The sequence below is a fragment of the Leptosomus discolor genome, chromosome 9 (genome assembly GCF_034619465.1).
Source record: "Leptosomus discolor isolate bLepDis1 chromosome 9, bLepDis1.hap2, whole genome shotgun sequence".
NCBI lineage: Eukaryota > Metazoa > Chordata > Aves > Leptosomiformes > Leptosomidae > Leptosomus > Leptosomus discolor.
In genome coordinates this window covers 29,582,128-29,607,236 of record NC_141399.1, presented here as the reverse complement: position 1 = coordinate 29,607,236, position 25,109 = coordinate 29,582,128, and the positions used below count along the sequence as shown (strand labels likewise).

Genomic DNA, 25,109 nt, shown 5'->3' with positions numbered 1-25,109 from the left:
TATGTCACTGAGGTATTGTGTGTGCTGGTGTTCCCCACGCCTGCAAGATGGATTAGCAGCTGAGTTAACAGATGCAGTAAAGCTCAACTGAAAATAGTTCACTGTTGTTAAGCGTAGGTGAAAGGGCTTTGATTTGGGTATCAAAGAGTGTATTTTGACTGCTTGACAAGTTTGCAAAAAAAAAAAAAAAATTTCACTGTTATAAGCTTTCTCTGTGAGTCTGGGGAATTTTTCTGTGCCATTAGAGTAATCAGCAAAAAACTGAAATGCACATTGATTAATAACCTAAGTGGAAGCACAGGGGAAACAAGTGGCTTTAACATTAATAAGGCAAATAAACCATTTATATAAAACGGTTGATAATTGAGTGGGATGTTAAATATGCTGCATGCAAGCACATGCTGCCAAATGGCAGTACTTCCATAACCCTACCAGTCAGCTTTGGGAGCTGAATGCATGTGAAGATGTTTTCTGGCTTAAAAAATCCTGGGTGGTTGGAAGATAGCGGTGCAGGTGGGGATGAGCATCCATGATGGTTGAATCCAGGACCAGAATTTCTGTGGCTGTGGAAGGGCTGGAGCCCCCTGTGCCTGGCGGAAGGGTGACTGCTGGGTTTGGGTACGTGGGGTGCTCTCTGTTAGTGCTTTTTGGGTTTGAGATCCCAATGGGAATTGCAGATGTTTTGAGGAGGGAAGAAAGGACAACTGACTCTGGTTGTGTGATGGTGACCTTTAGGATTGGAAATGGTCTATGTTATTTTGTGTCTGGTGGTGATAGATGTAGGGAGGATGCTGCACAAAGCACTTCTCCTGGAAATGTGCAGTTGAAACAGTGGTTTTGTCTGGAAATAGCACCATGTGCTCAGGAGCATCAAGGGAGGTATGGCTCCGAATGTCCCAACACAGTTTGACCCGCTCTGGCCAGAGTACTAGCAGCGCTGCATCGTTTTCAGGGTGCGAGCTTAGAAACTTCAAACTGCTGCCCTTTGTGGATGCATCACCTCTGTTGGCAGGACTTTGATACTGTTTTACATATCTTCCTTTCTGGCACACGACCATCTCTGCAGGAGTATTCTCCCCAGTAAAATAAACATGAGTTCCACAGCAGCACAGCTTTAAAGCAAGCAGAGAAGACTGACCACCCGGTGAAAAAGGAGTACTCTGATAAGAGCATCAACTGAAAATTCAAGGTTGCTGCTTATGCCAGGCAAAAGCACGCCTTCAAGCAGTGTGCATGTGTGACAGCCGGGGAGGGGGTGGTAGGGTCGTTTTGGGGGTGTGATGTACCCCAGAGTGGGATTTTTTTCCTCCCTTTGGTGTTTGTAGCTTAGTGTCATTTCACCTGGAAATACTTATATGCCAATACACTATCTGCATTTTTGTAGTGCTGTTCATTAGCAGAGATCTAAAAGCAGCATAAGCAGTCATTAGGGTGACCCAGCCTTGCCTTGGGGGACAGGGACTGTGGTGGCCGTGGGATGTGTGGTTGTGCCGATAGCCCCTAGGGATTACGGCAGCACCGTGACACGGGCAAGAGCTCACAGGCCATTCCTGGAGGTGCTGAGCATCCCTGGCTCATTTTGTAGCCAGGAAAACCGGGCAGGTTTTGGTATTTTGTGTGCACTTATAGGGGATCAGATTGGGTGGATGGTTCGGTAGCCTTGTCTGTCTTGATGACTTCGCTGGAGTCAATCACAAGCTCGTGCTTTTCTTTCTTCTTCTTGTCCCTTGTTAACATGGGGCCAGAGCAGTAGAGCTGTGCTCAGTGGTGATGCTAGTGTTTCTTGTCATCTTTGTTGGGGGTTTTGTAAAGCCTTGGTAGCATGTCAATTATATATGATGGGTGGAAGCCTAATATTCTGTGATAATTGGAAGGCAAGTCTAGTGTGAAATCGGATTAGAGCCCAGCGTTACAGTCCGAGATTCCTTTGGTAGTTGGTTCAGAGGAAGTCATAAAACTCTTTTAAAGATGACACAAGCCAATATGTGCTAAAGGGAAGAGTCAGAGTGTGAGGCCAAAATGATGGCCTCGCTCACTGGTCCCCCAGCAGTGTTTGCCTCCCGCTCCTCCACCAGCCCAGCTTACCCCAGCCCGTTTTCTCACATGGAAGTGAAGTCCAACAGTAACATCTGGGAGCATAAACTGCTTTGGCTTGTTTATTGAGCTGCAGTGAAGGACTAGACTGTGTACGGGAGTGTTTTAAAGAAATACCCCTGCCTTGCCTCCCAGCAAATGACTCCTGAAAGTTTAGCTGGTTTGCAGCTCAGTATATGTAAAGTGTGAACTTGGTGAAGGTGAGGACAAGCAGGCTGGGAAGGCAGGTTAGGCGTCCGGAAACAACATTTTGAAAAGGTCTTGGAAAATTGTTCAGTGAAGGGAACTGCTTCTCAAGATCACTGAGCCCCTGAGTTTGCACTGCACACTTACTCATTCAATGAAAACTTGTTTTCTGACACATTGCAAAATAGTTACTTGATTTGGAAGCAACTCTCTGTGCCTGGAGTCTGCTAAATGTGGTGTTTCTGTAATGGCTTAAATCATAAGTTTGCACAATTACCTTTCTGGGCACATTTCCTTGGATGTACAGATGGTAACATCGTGTACCATTGCATTTCTATCTTTAAACCACCACCTCCGTTCCCCAGAGGTGTGCTGTTAACTAGCCAAGGAGCAAGCTTCTTTTGTAATTTTGGTCCCTCATTTCTCTCTCTGTGTTCATATGTAATATAAAATAGAGAAAAAAGTCTTTCTGTAACAGGCCATGGGAAAGATCTGCTGCAAATCCATGACAAGCCTCAGTGATGGTGTGCATATGCAGTAGATATTTAGTCATTCTCGGCTACTTAAGCTCTTTTTGCCATGCAGGCCCCGACGTGATGATTGCACACCCTGCTAAACAATTCAATGAAAAGCCTGACATGAAAGGAAACTGTGGCAGAGTTATATTTTTGCTATGCTCGCATGGTGATAAATTACAAAAGCTGCCGAGTCCTTAACACTCAACAGTAGATGAAGAGTTGCCTTGTATGGGCATTGTTTGATGAGTTTTAACTTGGGAAATAATTATTGCCGAATGTGTCCTTGACAGTGAGCATGCACCATGAGTCGTCTTTACATAATATACATAAACATTAGATCTCTGTTTAAGTGGGCCTAAATACTCATATTTTTCATTCCTGTTCACTGCCAGTTGGAAAGACAGCGAGTGTTGTCTTTGTGGTTGGCACTAGGTCGGTGTCTTCTGTGTACGTAACTGGTCCATGCTTCTGTGCACCACTGGCAGGAGCTGCTGTCCAGGCTTCATCATTTTCGTCCCTTGTAGCACTGTTGTATTTTGAAACTGTTGTCTGATGGTGCTGTGTTTCGGGGTCTGTCCGTAGAGGTGTAAGCAGTTCCCGACGCTGCAGCCACTCACCGAAGGGTCATGTGATGGATGATCCATCACCTGAGCAGGCGATGGGATGCTGGGATGTTGCATTGCTCGCTCTGCAAACTTGGGCATGGGATCAGTCCTGGGGGTGGATGCTGAATGGATCAGCTCTGCTAGCCAATTTAAAATGAAGGTTAGACATGAGATTTCTCACAAACCATGTCAGTGCCTGTTGCTTTGCTCAAGCAAGGACGTATTCTTAGGGATGCGGAAGTGCGAAGGACCACCCTCCCTGTGGGAAAACTTGGGTCCCCAGTGTCTTCCAATGACTTTCCATTACTATCTCCCACTGTGGTGTAAGAAAACGGCAAGAAAAGCAACCCACAGCCTTAAACTTCCTGGTTTCTTTAACACTGGGTAACATAGTGCGTCCTCCTATGATTAGTACTGAGTAACTGGAGCTCCTCAGCTCCAGACAGAGCTAATTCTTGATCATAAGCCAAGAGCACATAGTGCTGACATGACTGAGAAATATCTTCCATAATTAGATTGCTTGGTCATTCGTTTTTGAATGTCTGAGTTGCATTTTGGAGCATAATTTCTTAATGATCAACCAAATGAGATCTGTGCAAGCTTGATTTACTATTAGTAGTGTTCTTGCTTGTCTTTGTACTGTGTGTCCTGGGCAGGCACTGTGCAAATCTGTGATGAGGGGGAATCAAAGAATAATGATTTTACTTTGTTAACATTAGGCAGGATGGTAACTTTAGTTCAATAGTATAAATAGGTATGAGACTGTTACTTGTGTTTGAACTATGTTGGGCTATTATGTTTTTTATCATAAATAAATTTGAGATAAACCCACTGTTTTAGGGCTCCCAGGGCATCTGTGGACAACTTCCAACACAAAAGAATGGGGAGTATGTAAGTTGTAACCACCAAGGGCATGCGTCACGGAAATGGTACTGAAATCATGAAGTGCGTTTCAGGTAAAATATTTCCAACACCCCACCCCCCACCCCGGATTTGGAGGGGGGTGGGGGAGGAACCAAACCGAAACCCAAACTGTTACAAGAGTTCTGAAATTAAATTATTTTGACATCTCAAAACTAGCAGTTGCTCTAGCTGTAATTATCGTTTTGCTGCTATTGATGTTTCCCGTTGTGTCAAAGAGTGTTAGTCCTGTATTAGAATTGCAGCAAAGAGATTCAAAGTGAAATAATGTGGTGGTGCTTGGGCACTTCCTTTTTTCAATGCTTGCTAGTAAGGCAGGCTCATAGAGGAGTGCCTAGGTGCTTTCCGGGATGGATTTGGTGGGCAGGATCTGAAAATCCTTGGTGCACCTCTTCCTCTCTTTTTAAATGACTTATCGAGCTAAATGGAGGTGCATCGCTTGGTGCTGCGCCTCGTAGTGCTGTGTATGTGCTGCTGGAGGTGCTCCTCTGGAATGGCAAGAAAAGAATCCACGAGAGAAAATATATCTGTAAGGAGATAGTGAGATGTTTTCTGAAGGCTGTGCCTAGGCAGTGCTGCTTCCTGTAACAGGCTTTGAGCTTTCTGTAATTCAAGAGCAGTGGATGGTCTTGTGCAATAAATTAACTGTGGCAGAATTATATGTCGGTCAAGGTCTCTCTGTAATGCCAGGGAAAACAAACCAACCCTGTAGCGCAAAAGTGAAATAGATTTAGGAGGAGTGGTTCTTAAGAATTATATTTATAGATAGATATAGAAGTATTTATATAATTTTTAAATGATCCTTAAGTGTTGGAAAGGAGAGATGCTAATGTTTCTGGGTTAGAAAGTCATGCAAAGTGATGCAAAGGTTCAGTAACTGGGCAAACGATGTTGTTAGGAGATCTTGCACAAGGCAGGCAGAGAAGCAACTGCTTATGTTAGTCACGGGCAGGCTTTGTTTTGCACTGTGCAAAAACTGCTTTTGTTTCTCTAAACCCACTTTTGATAGCAGGTAGGATGGCTCTTCAGTAAGTGTGTAGTTCATGGCCTGTTATTGAAGAGGTTACTTTCTGTGCAGGAGGCTTACAAGCCCTTTGCAGCTCTGGCAGTGAGTCTCTGAACCTCAGTTGGAGGTTGTGGGTGGCTTCTGGGGTGTGAGCAGGTAGGGAAGAGCCTTCACTTCTCCATCTGTTTCTTCGGGATGAAGGATAAGGTTTGGCAGCGAGTTGTGAAATGGGAGAGAAGGCAGCAGCTTACATGTAGGCTGTGTCTTTTAAAATACCATCTGACTTGGAAGGATGAGTTTCTCATCCTAACTGCTTGTTTTGATCGTATCTTCAGCGTTGACAAAGATTTGCACAATTTGCCCAAGTTTGAACCACTTTAGCATCAGCCCACCTGCCTGCGATGCTGCTGTGTTGTGGGATCTGTTAGGGAAGCTGTAGTTGAGGATTGCTACGCAAAGGGTTTATCTTGGCCCACAGAACTTGACAGCAGCATTTTATTAGTGGTGTTAGAAGACGACAGCTCCATTCATAGGGGACTTGGAACTGGATGATCTTTAAGATCCCTTCCAACTCAGACCGTTCTGTGATTCTGTCCTGCACTGCAGTGAGGTGCTCTAAAAGCAAATTATATGGGGCCAGGTCCCATGTGTCCGTGAAATTTTGAAATGGAGCTACGGTAGATACTGAAGTACTTCGATTCCTGTGACCAAGCCAGCTTGAGCCAGATGACTTTTAGGAGAGAATTATCTTTCACAGTGAAGGAAGAAAAATCTGTTTGAATTCTCCAAAAACAAACACCAAATTTTGCCAAGGGTGATGACAGAAACCTGTGAAATTAGGAGCTGGGAAATAAAAAGCTTTTTCATGAGCTATTGCATAAAACAGATGTATTTTAATATTAGTGATAAGTGTGCTTCTGAGAGAGTTTACTTCTCCTGTGATACTTGGAGGTTGGGGGTGTGAAGAAAAAAAGGATTTATCTGTACAAGAAGGACCATTGCCATTGATACTGTGTTGTGTATTAACTGAATGAGTTGGAAGTAATTAAAATACTTGGCAAAAACTTCGTGGAAGATATCATAGTATATAAAGGTCAATTTGCTGGTTCTTCAAATTGTACTGTGCAAGATGAGTATCTATTATTGTGTTTATTACTGAGTAAGAGGACACCTCTGTTCTTGCAGAAAGACAAGGCGTGGTATTTGCATGTGTTACTCTATAAAGTTCCTCTACAGAATCAGGTTTTGATGTGCCTGGTCCAGTGCTTGCAGTGAGGGGGGGTTTTCTTGGGAGGAGATGGTGCTGTGGGTCCTTGCATCCCCTGCCTCGCAAGCTGACCTTTTTGACCTTGCATAGAAAATCCTTTCAACTCAGGATATGTTCTTCTCTGCTTTTCAGGTGACCACTTGAAAGTCTGCTCGCACGGCTACACATGCTGCTCTCAAGAAATGGAGGAGAAGTACAGTCAGCAGAGTAAACATGACTTCAGAAATGCCGTCGTAGAGCTTAGCAATCACCTACAAACCATGTTTAGTTCCCGATACAAGAAGTTTGATGGTAAGTGCCGAGACCTTGAACTTAATATCCTTGGGATAAAATTTAAAAAATCCCCATCGTGTTGTTCTCTGTGCAGTGGTTCTGCTCTGCCTCCCCCTTTGCTGGGGAAGTTCATGACTCATGGCTTGGAGGGCAGAGCATGCCTTGTTTTGCAATCCCGTGAGAGAGAAATATTTGCTGATTATGGCTGCTTGTTTCCCAAAGTGAGATCTTACTTTCTGTTTAATCTTTTGAAAAACTATTTTGCTCTTAATGTGGGATTGCAGTTAGTTTTGTTGGTGCATTCTCGCAATGCATGTAAAACATGCACATCTTGCAGCCCTGATACACTAAAATTAGGATCTTTCCCAGCGTGTTGTGAACCAACAGGGCTTCTATCATCTCACTTAGCCTTTGGGGCTAAGCAGAGCAGCAGATAAATACAGAGCTGGTTTTGTGTGGAGGCTGAGGGTTCAAGTGTGATGCAGGGTCAGAAGCAAAATGAACAAAGTCTCGACTGTGTTCCCATCGCTCGAGTGATGCTAACTGCTGACTGATAAGCAAATGACTGGTCTTGGCATTGCCCTCGGATCTGCAGCAGTGTCCTATCAGACTGGGTCTCCATAGGACATGGCTGGCTCATGGAAGCTGCAGGGGGAAACTCCCTCCAGAGGTAGCTGGCACACACCCTTCCGGCACTACTCACCTTGCAGCCAGGTGCCTTTCTTTTGAGAATGCCTCCTGCAAACAGCTGAAATTGATGCCCAGGCATCAGGCACAGCACCCACCTGAGGTTCGAGCAGCACCTCTTAGTTTTGCTGCTGAGTTCTTGGTCGTGGCAGTTGCTGTGAGGCTCTGCAGGTGCCTTGGTGCTCCTGATCACTGCAGCCCCTGCACCTTGGCATCCCCAGGAGGGAGGAGCAGGGCATCAGGTTCCTGCCTGGGTTGTCCTTGTTGGCTGGGGGAATGGGGTTACACCCAGTTGCACATGGAAATATCTGAAGAGTCAGGTGGGCTGGGTTGGAGAGACCGTTGTTCTGCTCATACATCATCGTTGCTGTGTGGTAGTAGAGGGTGATTCCACCACACCGCTCCTCTGGACCTTATTCTCCCTTGTTTGCTCATTGGTTTGGCGTGGATTTTCTACTAATATCATGAAGTCTGTGCCTTGAACCTCCCAGGGATCTTCTCTACAGTACTGCAGCAGGTAGCAGCCTCTTTCTTTCAAAAGGGATTGGCACCTGGGTGAGCAAAAATCCCTGGGTATGAAATTGCAGTGAGTCAAAGTGGAATTATGCAATCATCTTGATAGCATCTAAATCTGCTAGCTAAATATTTCCCTCTTAACCTCTGTTGTCTCTACCTGCTAGTACACCAAAGGGGTGATAGAGAACCAAAGTGTCTAGACTTGCAGGCTTATTAAATGCAGAACAAGACACTTAATGAAATCCAACCCATAGATAAACGCTTTCAAAGAGACCAGAGGAACAGCATCTACTTCACCTTAAATGAACGACGAGGCTTTTTGAAATGCTACATTGAAAACAAAGAGCATGCACGGTTCACTGTATTAGCATCCCTGACATGGTGCAGCTGTATTGCTAGGTGTCTCTGCCCATTTGTAGGGTGAGAGTTGGCTGCAGGCCACATGGTGGCAGGGGGATATTAAGCTAAACTGAGCTGGATACTTGTCAAAGCACAAGGCTTCCAAATGGGTGAGCTTTGATAGGGAGCCGTGTACAAGCTGTTTTGTTTGTGCTGTGTGGTTCTTCCATCAGCCCCTTGCAGTGTGTCCTGCACCAGTCTCACCCTGATCTTAGCCCTGGGAGTCCTTGACAGGCAAATCTGGAAGGGCAAGGTGTGATCCTGTTTCTGGAAGCTGGATTTACTGTGGCTGGCCTGTCCCTGAAGGGTGTTTCTCTGCTGTGTATGAAACTAAGGAAGGAGAATTAGCAGCCTCCTGAGCTTGTCCCAAAGCCTAATGGCCCCGTCTTTGACTGTTTGCTAATATCAGATCTAAATCTTAATTTGCTGTAGACAAAGGTAATTTAGGGATTATTTTTTTTTTTTAATCTTACCTGGGGTGGAAGGAGAGATTAACTGATTACCATCCTCCACCATTTACCTCTTTGAAGACTTTTAATCATGACTGCCTCTCTCCCTCCAGCCCAGTCACTTGGAGGCTGAAGGCACCCCTTTTTTAGCAGCATTCTTGCTGGTGGCTGGGGTAGGTTGAGGAGTCTCTCCGCTAAGGTCCTCAGACTCTTCTGAAAGAATTTTGGAGTGCCGTGCCCTAGACTGCTGTGGCAGTTTTGTTTAAGAACCTGCTGTTGAATGATTGGCTGCTTGTGGTGTGGTGTTTCCTTCCTTTGGTCCTGGTGCTTGGTCATCAGGTCAACTGTGGTCAGTTCTGCCTTGCACGTCCTTGTCCAGTGTAATTCTTCCCACACTTTTTGATGTAATATAACAAACTACAGGAAGAAGAGATAATCAAGACCCATATGTTTGTCTTGGCCTCCAGGGATGAGACTGGAAAAGTGCACGATCCCTTCCAGAGCTCTTTTACATGAGCCCGTGCTCTGATTTTAGCGTTTGCAGCTCTTTAGGGCTGCCTTATTAATAATAGCTAAATCCATTCAAGTAAAAGTAAAGCTGATACACAAGAGCTGTGCACCTTCCTCTGTTTAACAAGAAATTCTTTGTGCTACAGCTGTGTAGAGGGACTGAGCAGCTGGATGAGTTATTGCAGAGACTGATTTCACTTCACTTAACTGGTCTTCCAGCAGCGGGACGAACGCTCCTCTTGCAGGGTGACACATCCCTATGCTGTGAAAGCCTGCTCCAGGATGCAGCTCAAGCAGCAAACCATGTCCTCCAGCTCTTTGGAAATTTTTGTTGCGGGTTCTCTGGCTGCTAATCTCTCAGCGTTGACATTCAGGTCTGAGAGGAGAGACAAACCCGTACTGCCTCCGTTATGTGCTTGACCTTTGTAGCAGTTGCTGCTGCAAAAGGACAGTTGAAGTGGCGGCACGTCCTTTGGAAGGAGGCTGTGATGCCCCGTGGCTTTTGGAGCGTTTGCATCAGCTGTTGCTGGAGCGCTGTGTGCTGTTGGAACCGTTGCCAGAATTGCTCTGATCTGACACCAAAGCCGTACAGAGATGGATTATCTCCTCTTAATCGGGAGCATGGTACAAGCTGCCGATTATCCATCCCCAAAGGGCTGACCAGAAGCCATTTCGGCTCCTAATGCGTAATGTGACAGCGTCAGATTCTCCTGCATGTGTTCTGTTTGCAGACAGTGGGAGAAGACTAGAGCTTTGGAGTCCCATATCTTTATATATAACCTGCCTAAATATTTGCTTACAATACAGCTATTTATGCTCCTGGGGGTCTCTCCTGTTGTAATTCAAACCACTAGCCTGATCCAAGTGTAGCAGTAAGGTATATACTTTCAACAGTAAGGGAAATGCTTTTTTTGATAAAGTAAAAACTACTCTGGCAGTTGTCAGATTCCCCATTGCTAGACGTTTTTTAGAGGTGAAGGTTTGTTGTTTTTTCCATCATAGATTATCTCAGATATGTTTATGGGCTTCATTGAGAAATTAGTTGGTGAGATTCTCTGGGCATTAACGGTCTGCCTCTGTGACAATGACAGCCATGGGAAAGCCACAAAGCTGTGTGACTGTGGTGATATCTCATGCCACAGCAGTCAGGGCTTTAAACACACACCTTTTATTTTTTTTTTTTTTTTTTAATCTCCTTTACCTTGTCTGTTCTTCACCAGTTAGTGCCCTTCCCGTACCTCTCCTAGGGATTAATAACATTAATAGGATTAATGGTGACATTAAGACTACATAAACTCTCAGTCCCATTTATTAAACTTGAACTTTCACCTCTTTTGCCCTGTCAGGCTGAAGTTTTCCAGGCCAGGGTCTGTGCTAGCCAAGCAGTGCTTTGGGTAAATTGCTCAGCTGTTTTGAGGAATTGGAGCAGGGACAGGACATAGCCCATAACTCTTCTTCAGCGTTTCCGCTATTCTGTTTCTTCCTAGATAAGATGTTCATAGTTTTGTCTTATTAAAGACACCTCCTAAATCTCTTGGAGGGCATAACTGTTGTGCCAGGCCTTTTCTAGCGGGAGAATTTTTTTTTTTTTTTTTTTTTTGGTAGACTGGTTGCATAGTGATTGGGGAGGGCAAAGCCCCAGGCCCCCATGAGCAGAGGGGCCGCTGAGTCTCTGCCCTGCAGGGCTGAGTTCGGCAAGTGGCTGCTTGTTCTCCTGCCCCTGCATTTCACAAATGCTTTTACTGTTGCACTTAAACCAAGTCTTGTCCCTTTCTTCTATGCACTCTGGATTTAAAGAAGGCAAGCAAGTTTCTGCAACCCTTGTTGTATGGGAATGCTATGTACAGGAGATGAACATGAGATGGTTTGTCCCCAGGCTGGGCTGGCAGTAGGTTTGATGTTCCCGATGCCCAAGTGACAGGATTTGTACAAAATAGTACAGACCAAGCCAGCATCTGGGAAGCTATTAAATGCCCCTTCTGATCCCCTGCCCCTGTAAAACAAATACAGAAGTGTAAATTTAAACCCCTTTGGGACAGTGAGCGGAAAGAAACCAAATCCAAGCAGCAGGAGCCAAGGGTTCCCAAGATTGTGGTGCACCCACCCCTCTGGTGCACGGGGACTGGGCAGCGGTGTTGGAGGGTGACCCCTGTTTGTGGGCTGTGTGTTTATGTTGGGCAGAGTAGCCACAGGTATAAAGCTTGATTGTGCCATGTGTCTTTGAAGCATCCCAAGGTGTCCTTGATTTTATAGTGCGAGCCCTGTGTTAATCCGGGATGTGTGAATTAGTTCCAATAACTGGCTTATGGCTGAGTCCAAGTGACTGGTCAGGGGGGCATTGGCCAAATACCTTCCAAACTCTGGTGAAACCGGGGAAAAAACCCCTGGAATCTCATTTCTGAATTTAGTTTTTGTTGTTCAGATAACCCTTGGCTTCTAGCCGCTGTCTCCAGGTAGGAGTTAGCTGGGAGGTGTGCTGGGACAGCGGGACATGTGGCTGGGAGGTACTAATAACTAGGAATAAGAGAGAAGGGATAAGGGAAAGCTTTTGGTGGTCTTCTCTCCACTGCTCCAGGCAGTGCTGAGGCAAACAGTGAAAGACAAGCTGCTCAGGTGCCCAGCCTACCACTCCTATAGTTAGAATTTGGCAGACCATCAGGGCACTCCAGCTTACCAAAATAACTGCCCGTTGGGGACCTTCATCTCGCATTAACTCTTTTATTGGAAACTGCCTGCAAGAGACCTGGGGCCTCATCCTGTTCATGTGCCAGGCTCCCCCCGTGACCATGGCACCCAGGACCATGGGGTTAGTCCTGACTGCCGGCGCATTTATCTCGGCAGGAGGCAGCTCTGGGTGTTGTGGCACAGCAGGAGCACTGAGACTAGAGACCTGATGGACCTTTGATGCTTGCTGTGCCAGAGCTGCTTGGTGTTCATGCTTCTGAACAAATCTGTGTGGTGGAGAAAGCTCTACCATTACAACTCATCCTCTGGAGAGTGTGCTGGTGGCAACTGCATTGTTAACATACAAATAATAGATTGGTTTTGTCTGTCTGCTGCCACTCACATCTAGATGAAGTCACAGCCTTGTTCTTCCCTATCTAGAAAGAGATGGCACCAAACATCACGCAAACTAGGGCAGAAAATGGTGGGAAGATCCCTCAAATTTTGCAGAAGAAGCAGTTGCTGAGAGCCAGTCCTTCAGACTTGTTTTTGGACCTGTGCTTGTCCGGGGCAGGGATAGAGTGATTTAGGAGAAACAAAAGGGAGCAACCACCAACACACTTCCTTTAGAAAATCCCACTTGTGGGCTTTTGTGCTTTCCCACTCACTGTAACAGTAATGAAACAAATTGTCTGCTGTCTGTGCTGTGGAAGTTTATTTATTCTTTGTTTTGTTTAACTCGCTCCTCCATCAGGAGATTTTTAAGGAGGTACATAAACCACTGTGACTTTTTGTCTTGTTGATTGTGAAGGATGATACTTGTCTGACAGTGGTGGGGAGCTGACCTCTGTTTTGGGAGGCTCAGAAAGATCCTGAGGTCAAATTATCTCAGAAGGAGGAGATTTGAAAGTGGAGGGGGTGGGGACTCCTGCCCCATAAGTTGGTGGTAGAGAAGAGACTATGTTTTGTAACTAAGCAAAGACTTCAACAACGGGCAAAACCACTTTATGTATGGGCTTGGAGTGATCAAGCAGTCTTCTGCCATCTCAGGTCCAAGCAGTTCTGCTATTAAGATCACAGGTAAACTGCTCTTACCCTTTCGGGTTTTTACCCTTTTGTTGTTTTTTGGTTTTTTTTTTTTTTTTTCCAAAAGCAAAGATGAGGGCAGCACGCTTTATACTTGGCTACAGGAAATGTGCCTGGTACTCTCTGGTTCCTAATTGCTGTCAACCAGTCAAAGAGCTATTGTTTGTCTGTTTAAAATTAACTCTTTTCCTCCTGCCCGCACAAAAGAGCCACCAAGCCTCTTGTGTGTGCTTGGATTCCTTGCATCATCCTGGGAGCTGCTCCGCTGGATGCCCATTGTGTTGGTGGTGCTTGGGGTATTCTGGTCGGCTTAGGGGTGTGATACTCCACTGGTGTGGAGCTGGAGCTGTTTTGTTAGTGGTGAAGGTGCTGTAGTGTCTTAGTGTCCAGCCATTTGCACGCTGGATGAACAAATAAGAGAGAGGTGGCCCTAGCTGGAAGAGCTCACTGTGCAAATATAATGAGATGAGGGGAACAGAGGTAATGGGAATGAGAAAGCCATCCCCACCATTCAGCAGCACAGGCCCTCAAGCTCTTCAATAGCAGTAGGAAGGGACGCTTGGAAAAATATGTATGTGTGAAATACCTGAGTGAGTGTCCCAGAAAGGTCTTGTGAATTGGTGGTATGCGGGAGGCAACCTGAAGGAACTTGCTTTCAGATTTTGCAGGTGATATTTGCTGTTTGGGGTGGGAGGTTGGTGTGTTGGTATCAAATGGACATGGGTCAGCAGGCTAAGCAGCTGAGAAATAATAGATGTATTTGAAAGGTCAGTTGAGATTGAGATGAATGCAGTGAAAATTAGACATGGCAGGAGTGGAAGGAAGAGCAAGCAAATGGAGGGAAAGTAAGAAGCAGCAAGGATGGTGCATTTAGGAAGATGGCCGTTGAGTTGTGGTCATGAGGAGGAGGATGGAAGTGTTGGGAATGAAGGATGAGCTGCTCAAGGAGGAGGTAGTTGGGAGTAGTGGGAGAAACCTGCTATAGCTGATCCAGAACAGGATGTGTGAGCAGTGATGGTACCTGGAAATAGGGACAGGGAGGCTGCAAAGTATGGGCTTGTCCTGCTGTGTGGGATGTGGCAGAGTGGGATGGACCAAGAGGGGACCAAGGGTGTTTCTGCTGTCTCTGCTGTCCTAATCCGTGGGCTGACTGCTATATGCAGCAGGATGCGATGTGCTGCTATTTGCTTCTTGAATCACAGACAGCAATCTCCACGCTTATTTTCCGTCCTCTTTTGTTGCTTCATTTTCTTTTAACAAGCTTGGTCTCAGTGTGGTGGTGGTGGCTATCTTCTGCCCTACTCTTCTGGGCTCCTGCCAGTTGCATGGTGCAGATTAAGATATGCTCTTAGCTCCTCCAGAAACAAGACATTCTAGAAATCTTGGGTTTTGGTGGTTGTGGGTTGTTTTTTTTGTTGTTGGTTTGTTTTTTTTTTTTTTCCCCCTATGAGGCTGCAGCCCAATTGTTATTGTCTTGAAGCATTTCACTAATCAAGCAGAGTTTGGGAAGATGCTATTGTCCCTCCCAGCTCTCCAAGGTTCACATGTCGGGGCTGTTCCTGTGACACTGGCATGATTTAAACCTGTTCTTCTTCAGACTCCGTGGAAGAGTTCTTCCCGTGTCAGTAAGTGCTAACACATGTTTGAAAACAGGACAGAGAAACAGTTTGTGGATTTGCCCTGCCCTTCCTGAGTTCATATTCAATAAATGTGTTAACGCTATGTATTCATCGGTTTCTCAACACTTCTGGAAAAAGGTTGTTAAGCTACAGTTTGTTTTTCCCTGGTGGAAATTACAAATGTGGTATATGCAATAAAGGAAGTGAAGGCATGTTAAAAATAATGAGGCACATTTAGAAAAAAAAATCTAAAAAATCTTTTTCCTTTGGAGTAGGTGACATGGCTATGGATGGCTTCACCCTCGAGGTGAAAAGAGCTGTGAAACATTCATCTCTTTTCCTTCAAATTCCTTTTATCTGTCTGGATTGAATTTTGCTTTGCATGGTAGGAGCAGCTGCAGGGTGGAGTTTGTATTCGCAGATGCACCTCTGCAAAGGCGCTGGGATGGTGCCGGCGCCGGCCCCTCTGAGACACAGCCTTTGGGGCCACGGCTGGGGCAAGAGCGTTCGTCTGGGAATCCATCTTGCTGTTGTGGACATTTTATGAGTAAACCATTTTATGAGAAGATGTAATTAATCTCTTCGTGGCAGTGTTCTGTACACACTAGAAAGCATAATTGTCTATACAGACAAGCAAATTAAAGGTTTCGGTAAGACAGACGCTCCTTAATTAATCATAATCTGGACAACATATTAAGAGTATGCCCAAAAAGCTGTGTGGCAAATTATCTGAAACTAATTAATTGTGCCTGTAAAAATTCAGCATGTTCCTTCTGCGTGCTTGAGCCTGGTTTTATTTGTTTTTTAATGTGTGTTGAGTAATTTGCATGTCTACCTGGTATCTGTTTGCATAGTTAATTTGGAAACCTCGGACAGAGTAAGGCCAGTTGAAGATGCAGCTCTAAACTAAGCAAGCCTGGTGCATGGGAAATGTAGCATGTCTGATGGCGTTTGGGAGCAGAAGGGTGCATGGTAGCCCTCGTCTCCTTTTGCAAGGACACTAGCACACTTGAACATGGCCAACAGATGTGCATCTGTAGAGAGCACGTTGGCTTAACAGCCTTGCTGAGCTCTTGGGTAATACTCTGCCTTTTTTGCATCATAGTTAAGGTTTCCTCTACTCTATAAAATGTGATAATATTTTTTTGGTGCTCAACACAGGGTTGCTTATGGTTTCACGCTTTGCAGTTGCTATAAGAGGAGCAAGTAGGGTGCTGTGGAGTGCTGTGCTTCTCTGTGTGAAGTTATTCTCTGAAATAAATGTGTTTTGTTTCTGAAGGTCAGGAAATTCAAGGCAAAACTTTGCACTCCTACAGTGGCTGGCTGTGGGTTCAGCCTGGAGGGCGCTCTGCCTGGGGCACGGACACTGGCACTTTGGCCCTGCTGAGGGGGTGCCGGTGGTGGCAGGAGGCAGCTTAGGCCAGGCAGTTTTGCCGCTGCTTCCTTTGTCACCGGTGTTCGTAGGGAAATGCCAAACCTGCCTGTGGGTGAAGAGGAACGTGCCCCTTTGATGTGTTCATCTAGTTTCCAGGAGCTGCCTTTGATTTAGGTAGGACTGTACCCTACAGCAGTGGGCATTCCTCATCAAAAGCCTTCTTGTATGAAAATCCAACTCTTAATATGTCTGAAAACGTTAGCACAAGGAATAGGAAAATGTTGCATCCCTTCTTACCTAGAAAAGGGTGTTTTCAAATGAGACCTATGAATCAAAGGTAAAATAAAAAATACTGGGTACAAAAATCCAAGGAAGTGGATGTGTTGTCTGGAGGTGGGATTTCCCGTGCCTCACGGTGGGTGGAGTGATTGTGTTTCTTCAAGTAGCTCATGTATCTGCAATTTGGAAGAAAGATTGTTTTGAATTATTCTGGCAGTGGAAACTGATGTCAGGTGGAAACACCTTGGGGAGGTGTGGTGCTCTCCTGTACTGGGTTACTGGCAGGGCTGGTCTGCCCTCAAGCTGCAAACAGGTAATACATCTTATTACCTGAAAAAAAGGAAATTGCCAAGTAACTATATAGGTTATGTTTCCCACTGCACTCTTTTATGGAAGGGTTTGTTCAAAAGCAGAGATTTTTTTTATTATTATTTTTTTTCCTTCCACAGGACTCTTTACTGCAGAAATACCAGATATGTTACATTCAGTCTTTCTTACCATTTCATGACATCTCCAGGCTTTTCCCCAGTATTGGGCACTGAAATTCTCCCCTGAAATTTGAACGTTTTAAAAGAATAAGCAGAGCCTGGAGCTGTAGATTACTGCCTTTTCTATCTCTAAAAGTTAATTGCTTTAGAAATGTCATCTTCCTTTGAGCATCAAAGGCCATAGTGCCCACAGGATTTATTTTGCAATATGAAAAAATTTTAAACTTTCTTCTCGGCATTAGGAAAGGTTTTGTGGTTCTTGTCCCATTGGGCAGCTTGGCTGCGCTCTGTTGACAGCACTGGTGCCCTCACCCCTGCGCTCATCCTCCTGAGCATCACCCAAAGTGACAAGATGACTTTCCATCATCAGGGCTTAGCTGAGGTGAGTTGAAGCAGTAAAATGTGGACTTGCTCCTGTATCAGGTTGGACCAGAGGTGGCTGAGCCATGTTAGCCCAGCCCCTTGTCTGTGGTCTGCGTGTAACCCAGACATCTCTCCATGCTCTGCATGGAACCAGGGAGACCTTCAAGCCACGTGCTGCTCCTGCGGGTCAGTTCGTGAAGCCCTTCCCAGCTGTGTGTTTGTCGACGCAGGGGCCAGCCCTTGTTCTATGAGTTTAAACAAGATAACTGGAGGGGAAAGAGAGCCTGCCATCCCTCCTGATAGCAGCGTCTCAGAGAGCACCAGCAAAGTATGATTTGTCGTCTGTGAAAAATGTTTGCATTTGACAGCTTTTCACAGGAAGCTTGTCAGAGTGATAATTTAATGAGTACAGATTGCCTGCAACACAGCTGTAAAACGTGCTTTTACAGTGCTGTAAAATAAGCAACAGAGGCCTTTGTGTGTTTGCTTTGTTTGAGAACAACTCAACTTCTAATACAAATGAAAGGTGGTCATTTGTTTTACCTAGCAAACAGTCAAGACATTAAGAGAGGAACCTGCCATTTTTCTTCTTGTAGTGGCAAGGTTAATGCTGGGTTATGCTTATGTTTGCTAATCAGCTTGTTTCTGTGAAGGGGAGAATTCATATCTAATTAGATGTAGGGAATTACTAGTCAGATTAACATTTAAGTGATAAAAAGGACCTTTGGGCTTTCTTCTCTTTATTGCAGATGTTTATGCCCATGGTTTGCACCATGTTATTGTTCCTTCCTGTGCCCAAGCTGATTTCTTGACTGGGAGACAGAAACTGAGGATGCAGTCTTCTAGTATGTGAACAGCTACAGTAAAACATATCTCTCTGTATGTCATTTAATCCCTGCTGCTGACCAAGTTAAGAGTGATGTGCATTGCATGGAGGAAGATGTTGCTGTGCACGTCCCACTGCTGGGTCGGTTCATGTTTGCTGGAGTGGTGTGGTCCCTTGCCCCTGCTTGGCATCCCTCCTCCCCACCTTCCCAACCTCATTCCCATCCCAGGAGCCTCCAGGTGCCGGGGAAGCCACCCATGGGCCAAGCCACAGACACCAGTCACCAGGGCGTACCATCCGGTGCAGCTTGGAGATGCTGGCGCGGAAGCTTTGCAGGGTGGGAGGGTGAGTGCTGACTCTGTGTTGCAGACACAGCCTCCTCTGTCCTTCTCCCCTTATTTGGAAAGTGGCACTTGAGAACAGGTGTTTTCTGCCTATGAAAACACTGGCTGGTGCTCGAGCCAAAGATGATGGCTTTGCACGTATGTGATGCCTCCTTTCAGCAGTGTTGTGTTGGGGTTTTAGAAGTGGCTGGTTTTGGTGGGAAGTTTTAGTTTCCTTTATTTTACCTTCCTTTTGGGCAAGGAAAAGCTGCTGGCTGGAAGACTGCAGGTGCACAGGTATTTGCTGCTAATTAGGTTGCTTTTTCTTTTTTTTTCCAGGATAATTAATAATGAACATTCCTGGTTCTAGCCCGCATGAAAAATTGCTAAGAGATGAAGTGCTCTAAAGCCTGGGTACATACAGTTTATTTAACTTCCACTTTGGAGTGTAACCAATAAAATGAGTTTTGGCAGAATAAATTGGTTATGGTAATATGGATGTATTATTTGAGATAACTTTCCTGGCTTAAAGAATTGCTTTCAGTTCCTTTAGACTGGTGGTTGGAATTATTTAATAGGTTTCCTGTCAATATAATTTCAAAATATAATTATTTTTGAAGAGTTTGCTGATGCATCTGCCAGGTCTTGTGCCTGGCACAAAAGTATTTAAATAAACAACTTATTTGGTGATAATAAAAGGTCTAAGCAAGGGGAGGAAGTGAGCCTTCAAAATGATTAAGTGAATTAGAAATTAATATACACCAAGCTAATCTCTATAGTATAAACTCAACAGAAAAACATCTTCCTGCAGAGGAAATGCCAGTCATGGGAATGAAAGTGGAGGTTCCTGCTGATACTGGACAGAGGACGTGTTGGGTGTTTGAAATCAATCTCTTCTTCCCTGAATCATTTCTCTTGTGCTCCTAAGAGGCTGCATTATATACAGCCATGTCAGGCACTGAGCCCCATGACTTTATTCATCAGGAACTCGAAGAATGTTTCAGTTTTTCCAGAAAATTTTTTCTGTGTTAGGCTTTGTTTGTACTGGAGCACTTTGAAGATGAAAATCTGAACTTCAGCATACTTTTAATATGTTTTAACAAGGTTTAAATTCACACTTGGCCAAATATTTCCCCCCTTCCTCTTCTAACAACTTCTGGCTCTAAACATTACTCCTTTGAGGATTAAAAGAAACAGAGGCATGTTTTATTAAAAAATATTTATTGAATATGACTCATAAAAAAACAGAGGTCAGAATCCTCAGTTGCTGGTGGCATGCATAAAACAATACGCTTCCTCAGCTGTGCTGTGCATGGCAGTGGAGAGGCCATGTCCATGCCCCAGGGTGCCAGCGTCCCCTGCGGGTTGGGGCAAATGGGCAACAGCACCACCAGCACGTGATGGTTTGTCCTAGCGGCACCTACCCTTGCTCGCCTTAGCTCCTTCCCAGGGCCACATAGCGCAGAGTTTTGTTCCAAAATTGCCCAAATGCATTTGACTTAATGGAACCCTCCGCTATTTTTGTTTTATTTTAGCTCATCTACACCAAATCTCCAAGGCAAAGGCTTTGTGGTAGGGTGGTCTTTGCTTAGACCCATGTGCCAAGGCTTTGGTGGCTCTGTCTTGGTAGGGGATGTTCTTTAAACTGACCTGCCAGGTGGATCTGAAGTGCCAGACATCATCAGGTCAACTTGTTACCAGTGTCAGAGACATATGTGGTACCACCAAGACACGGTGACGGCGCTTCAGCAGCAACTGCTCTCCGGCACCAGACTCTCTGGTGCTCTTGAAGGGTGAACTGAAGTGGCAGTTTGCTTTTAGAATGTGATGAAATCCAAGGGCCCCCGTCTGTCCTCTGTCATCTGAAAAATCTCTTGTCATTCTTGTCCTAAGTGTTCAGCCCTTGGATTTTGAGCAAATTCTAGCTTAATTGTGGAGGTTTTTTTGTGCTGCCACAAACATCTGAAGCCCCATCTGCAATCAGGATCAATTAGGTAGAGACAGGCCCTGCTCTGAGAGCTGACAAACTTGCAAGATGGCAGAAAGAACCTGCAGGTAAATTTTTTTCTTTGTTTTTAAAATATATTAAAATTTGTTTGTTTTTAAGGCTGGTTTATGATCATTTCGGGGAAAGTGAATTGATAAGAACTGAAAAGAAAGACCTGTTTATGCAAAACGTCTGTTTAACAGAAAATCCCACCTTTTTTCTTCTTGCTTCCTGATAGTCTTGTGCTTTGAAAGGACTTCTTTTAAGACAGATGAATGGTAACATAAGAAACTGGCTTTTTTTTTTTTCTCTTTGTTTTTCATTTTGCTGACTTTTGTCATGGTATTCAGATTTGCATCAAGAGATTTTACTCATGGAAGTCTTCTGATCGGGAGAGAGGTTGGGGTGGTTGGTTTATGAAGAGTAATAAAAAATTTTGAGATCTAGAAATTGTTTGAAAATTTTTAGGGAGTCCTTTGACCTTCCATTTCATTTGGGTGATGGTCTCACTGTGCTGAATTTTCCAGGTAAGCAATGGCAGTGGTTGTAGAAGCATGCGAACACACAACCCAATGTCTGTGTTTACCATACCTTCTCTTCCTCTGTTCTAGAGTTCTTCAAAGAACTTCTTGAAAATGCTGAGAAGTCACTGAATGACATGTTTGTGCGGACGTACGGCCGTTTATATATGCAGAACTCTGAGCTTTTCAAAGACCTCTTCGTGGAGCTGAAGCGGTACTACGTGGGTGGCAACGTCAACCTGGAGGAGATGCTCAATGAGTTCTGGGCGCGCTTGCTGGAGCGCATGTTCCGGCTGGTCAACCCCCAGTACCACTTCACGGATGAGTACCTTGAGTGCGTCAGCAAGTACACTGAGCAGCTGAAGCCCTTCGGGGACGTGCCGCGGAAGCTCAAGCTACAAGTGACACGAGCGTTCGTGGCTGCCCGCACCTTTGCACAGGGCCTTGCTGTTGCAAGAGACGTCGTGAGCAAAGTGTCCGCGGTGAGCTCCATCTTATGATTATTCCCATGTCCCATGGACCCGTGATGGGTAACATTTTTCCCTGTTGTCCTGGCTAGGTACCTAAAGGCATTGGTGGTAGTTGAGTGCAGGTGGGACCAAACTCTATGTAGGCTGTGCTATTGTGTGATAGAGTCCCATTCTGGGTACACCACCATCCCATGCTGTGGCCCAGCAGCGGGATGTTCGCCAGGTTGATGCTGTGTTCCTGTCTAGGGAGCAGCAACGAGCAGGAAATTAAATACCTTCTGCAGTGGAAATAACCATGTTTGCTTGTGTAATGGCTGTACCTTCTTAATACTGCCTTCAAATTACAGCAAGTCATGGGTGCTATGGGCATCTATTATGGAGCAGCTGATGATTTGCTCCTTACTCCCAGGTGTGGGGAGAGGCTGTTAGTGTGAGTAAATAGTACTTTTATGGTAACAATAAGCCGGAGCCATATGCACAGGGCAGGAGCCAGTTGTACTTGGTGACATACATGCAACATGAGTTAGATCTCAGACTTTTATGGTGAAGTCACTTTTTGGGGGGGCTCAAACAAACGTGATGTGTTGATCCCGTAAATGTTTACTTGCCTCTTCTTATAAACCACTTTGGAGTAGTTTAACTGGGGTGACTTTTTTTTTTTTCAATGTAAAATTTGTCTTTAGTTTAATAACTATGATATAAGGAACCAGTGTATTTGATAATCCCCTTAAAGTAATTGTGTAAGATAACAAATATTAGTGATTTCCTTTTAACAAACTCAGCTCATTTTCTCTGGGCTATAGAAGATTTAGTATAGTCATTTAACTGGGCAGAGAGAGGTTAGCTTTCTCTCTACCTGGTTACAGAGTAATAAAACGCCAGGCTGAAAGGGCAGGGAGTAGTTTGGATCACCCTAAGTGCCAGAAAAGAAAAAAAAAAATTAAAAAAAGGAAATAAACCGGAAAAGAATAGCTGTCCAGGTACTCTTAGAAGCAGAATGCAATTTGGAGGCAGCATAAGCAGCATTGTTAAGTGAGATAATGATTCAAATTGCTTTGACTTACAGGGATAATATTTTAAAAACAGTCTCTGGAAAAAAAATTAGTCTTCTTCCGTGTTAATTTTTCTTGAAGAGAAATGAGAAAAACAGCCTGCAATAAGCCTGCATGTGTGCGATAGGACAGAGAATATTAGCAAGGAAAGAGTTGCCATACTAATATAGCCAGGCTCCAGGAGCAAGTTGTAAGTTAGTGGTGACAGGTTTAAGGTCCTTGGACACCTTGAGTCCCCATTTAAGTGATGACTATTGTGTGAAGTGTGTCTCCATGCTGCTTGTTGAGGATGGGTGTTGTGGAGCTCCATGGGTGACGTGTGGGGTTCCTTTTATAAGACCACAAATCCTCCAGGCTTGGGGACACCGTTCTGTCGTGGGAAGGAGATGTGTAAGGGATAGAGGGTTGGTTCTGGGTGATGCCAAGTGTCATGTCTCTCTGCCAGGTCACTGGCTGAGCCTGCTGACATCTCGGTTGGGGTTTCAGGTATGGTAGCTCTTGTTTCTGGCTGTGTGGCAGATAGGTGGTCAGGGGATGGGGTTTTCACTGCTGGAGAGCGCAGATGAAGTATTTGGATGGGAAGTCCATCTGCTAAGCCCCAGTACGGTTTTCAGGAATGTGCAATGACTTGATAGGCGGTAAACGTGCATGGTTGAGGGATCGTGTTTATGCTCCATCTGCTCAGAATTCATCAAAACGTCTCCAGACTTGACACACGACCATGAGGGCTACGGTCCCCGCATCTGTTATGAATCAGAGTCGTGAACCCGAGGTGACGTTGTGATTTCTCTTTCCCTTTTGAAGATCCTTGAGTGTAGAGTTGCCTTCAACTCTAGAATTAATGGCTCAAGTGTGGAAGGTTACCTAGAGACACACTCAGCTGCAAAAATAGCTCACATGCTGTGGACGATCACAGTTACCGCACTTTCCACTTCAGTTTCACAAGTTGCATTGGAAATCCTGCAATAGATTGACTTTTTGAAGTGGTAAGAAAAGTCCCTGCTGCTAAATACCTAAGCTTTAGTTGCAGCAGTGGAAGGAATAATAATCGTTTCTGTAGTGTTTTAATCTCATTCAGTGGAAATCTACATCACATTTATGCAAGACACAATGGGAAATTCTATACGCAAGTTTAAAAGCTGATGTTTTTATGCCTGCCGCTTTGCGGTTGTGTTTTGGGGCTTCCCACATTACATATAGATTAGCCCAGCTTTGCTAAGCTCTATATAATGACTCTGTTGACTTTGCTTCCTTATTATTTTTACTCAGGAGTTGTAGTGGAATGACTGCTTATACCAGGGGTTAACTTGAGGGTTAGATCTTCTATTCTTCTTTATGAAAAAAACGTCCGAAGTAATGCAAATTATTTTTACTTCTAATGCATTTTGTAACAAGCAAGTTAAAAATGTTTAATTGAAAATCCCTAGGAAGATAAATGCAAGCTAGTGCAAGACCCAGCTGCTTTTTACTTTCCTGGAAGGCTAACAGGAGACCAAAGAGGACTTCACAGTAGAATGGCCTTGATGGCTTTTTAATGATCCTATATATTTTTACATCTTTCTAGGAAGCCCTGTGCTGCTGACCAAACACACAATGGAGACGAAGCACAGACTTTTTAAAATCTATGTTTAAAAAACACAATTTTGGTGTTGAAGTCTCCACCCCTCAAATTCCCTCTGTTGGACCCCAAAAGTACAAAATCCTCCAGATCTGTTCTGAACAGCAGATCTGAGAAGAAAACCCAGGATGCTGTTTCTGCCTGCTAGAAACATGTCCTGCATATCTGAGGTGGGCTGTGAGGGGCTGGGGGCCTCCAGCACTTCCCTCTGTCATCTGCTGATGCCTGGTGCTTTCTCTTTGACCTTCCTGCCCTTGCCTTCCAGAGACGGAAATCTGTCCATTTCCTAATCGCTCACTTGCTACAAGCACTAAAATCAGCCGGGTTAAGTTGCTGCCAGCAGTGACATTTCCTGCCCCAGCCAGGGGTGGAAAAAAGGAGCAAATACAGGCCAGAGCCCAAAGTGACCGAAAAAGGATGAGAACCTGCAACTGGGCATTCTCAAGCTGCAGTGATGTTCCGTTATTTAGTTACATGTGGTTAAACCCACAGCCTGGTCGAGGGTTATGACACCTTTGAGGGCAAAGTGTCCAGGGGCTTGTGGGGTGCAGGTCAACTACAGGTGTGGGGTGGAGGTCCCTGTTGTAGGGCAAGGGGGAGGAGGAGAAGCGAGAGGTGTCCCTGCCATGGCAGGGGGGCTGGAACTAGATGATCTTTGAGGTCCCTTCCAACCCAAACCATTCTATGGTTCTATGATTCTATAAGTCAAGGACTGAGCCCCCCGACAGCATTTTGTAGGATTGGAAGGAGCCTGCTTGACCCAAGGGCTGGGAAGGGAGGTCTGCAGCAGAGGAGCATGAAGGACAAAGCGTGCAGCCATGCGATATCAAATCCCTGTGTTTGCATCACTGTCTGTCCATAGAGCTGTGGATGGGACCTCCTGCAGTTGCAGTGGTGGTGAGAGTTTTCTGAAGCTCCGCAGGAGATTTATGGTGGTGAACTGTTGTTTTGGGGCTCTTTTACCACTTTCCCTCTTGCCCTTGTGTCCGATCATTTGAGGAACCGCC

General features: G+C 45.0%; 1 protein-coding gene across 1 annotated transcript in view; it reads left to right on the top strand.

The window, feature by feature from the left end:
* GPC4 (glypican 4) overlaps positions 1-25,109 on the top strand; it is a 67,072-nt gene that overhangs the window by 24,423 nt on the left and 17,540 nt on the right. The window contains exons 2-3 of the mRNA XM_086470060.1: positions 6,730-6,888; positions 21,053-21,444. Of these exons, the coding sequence (XP_086326186.1) occupies positions 6,730-6,888; positions 21,053-21,444 (551 nt within the window). The remainder of the gene's footprint in view (positions 1-6,729; positions 6,889-21,052; positions 21,445-25,109) is intronic.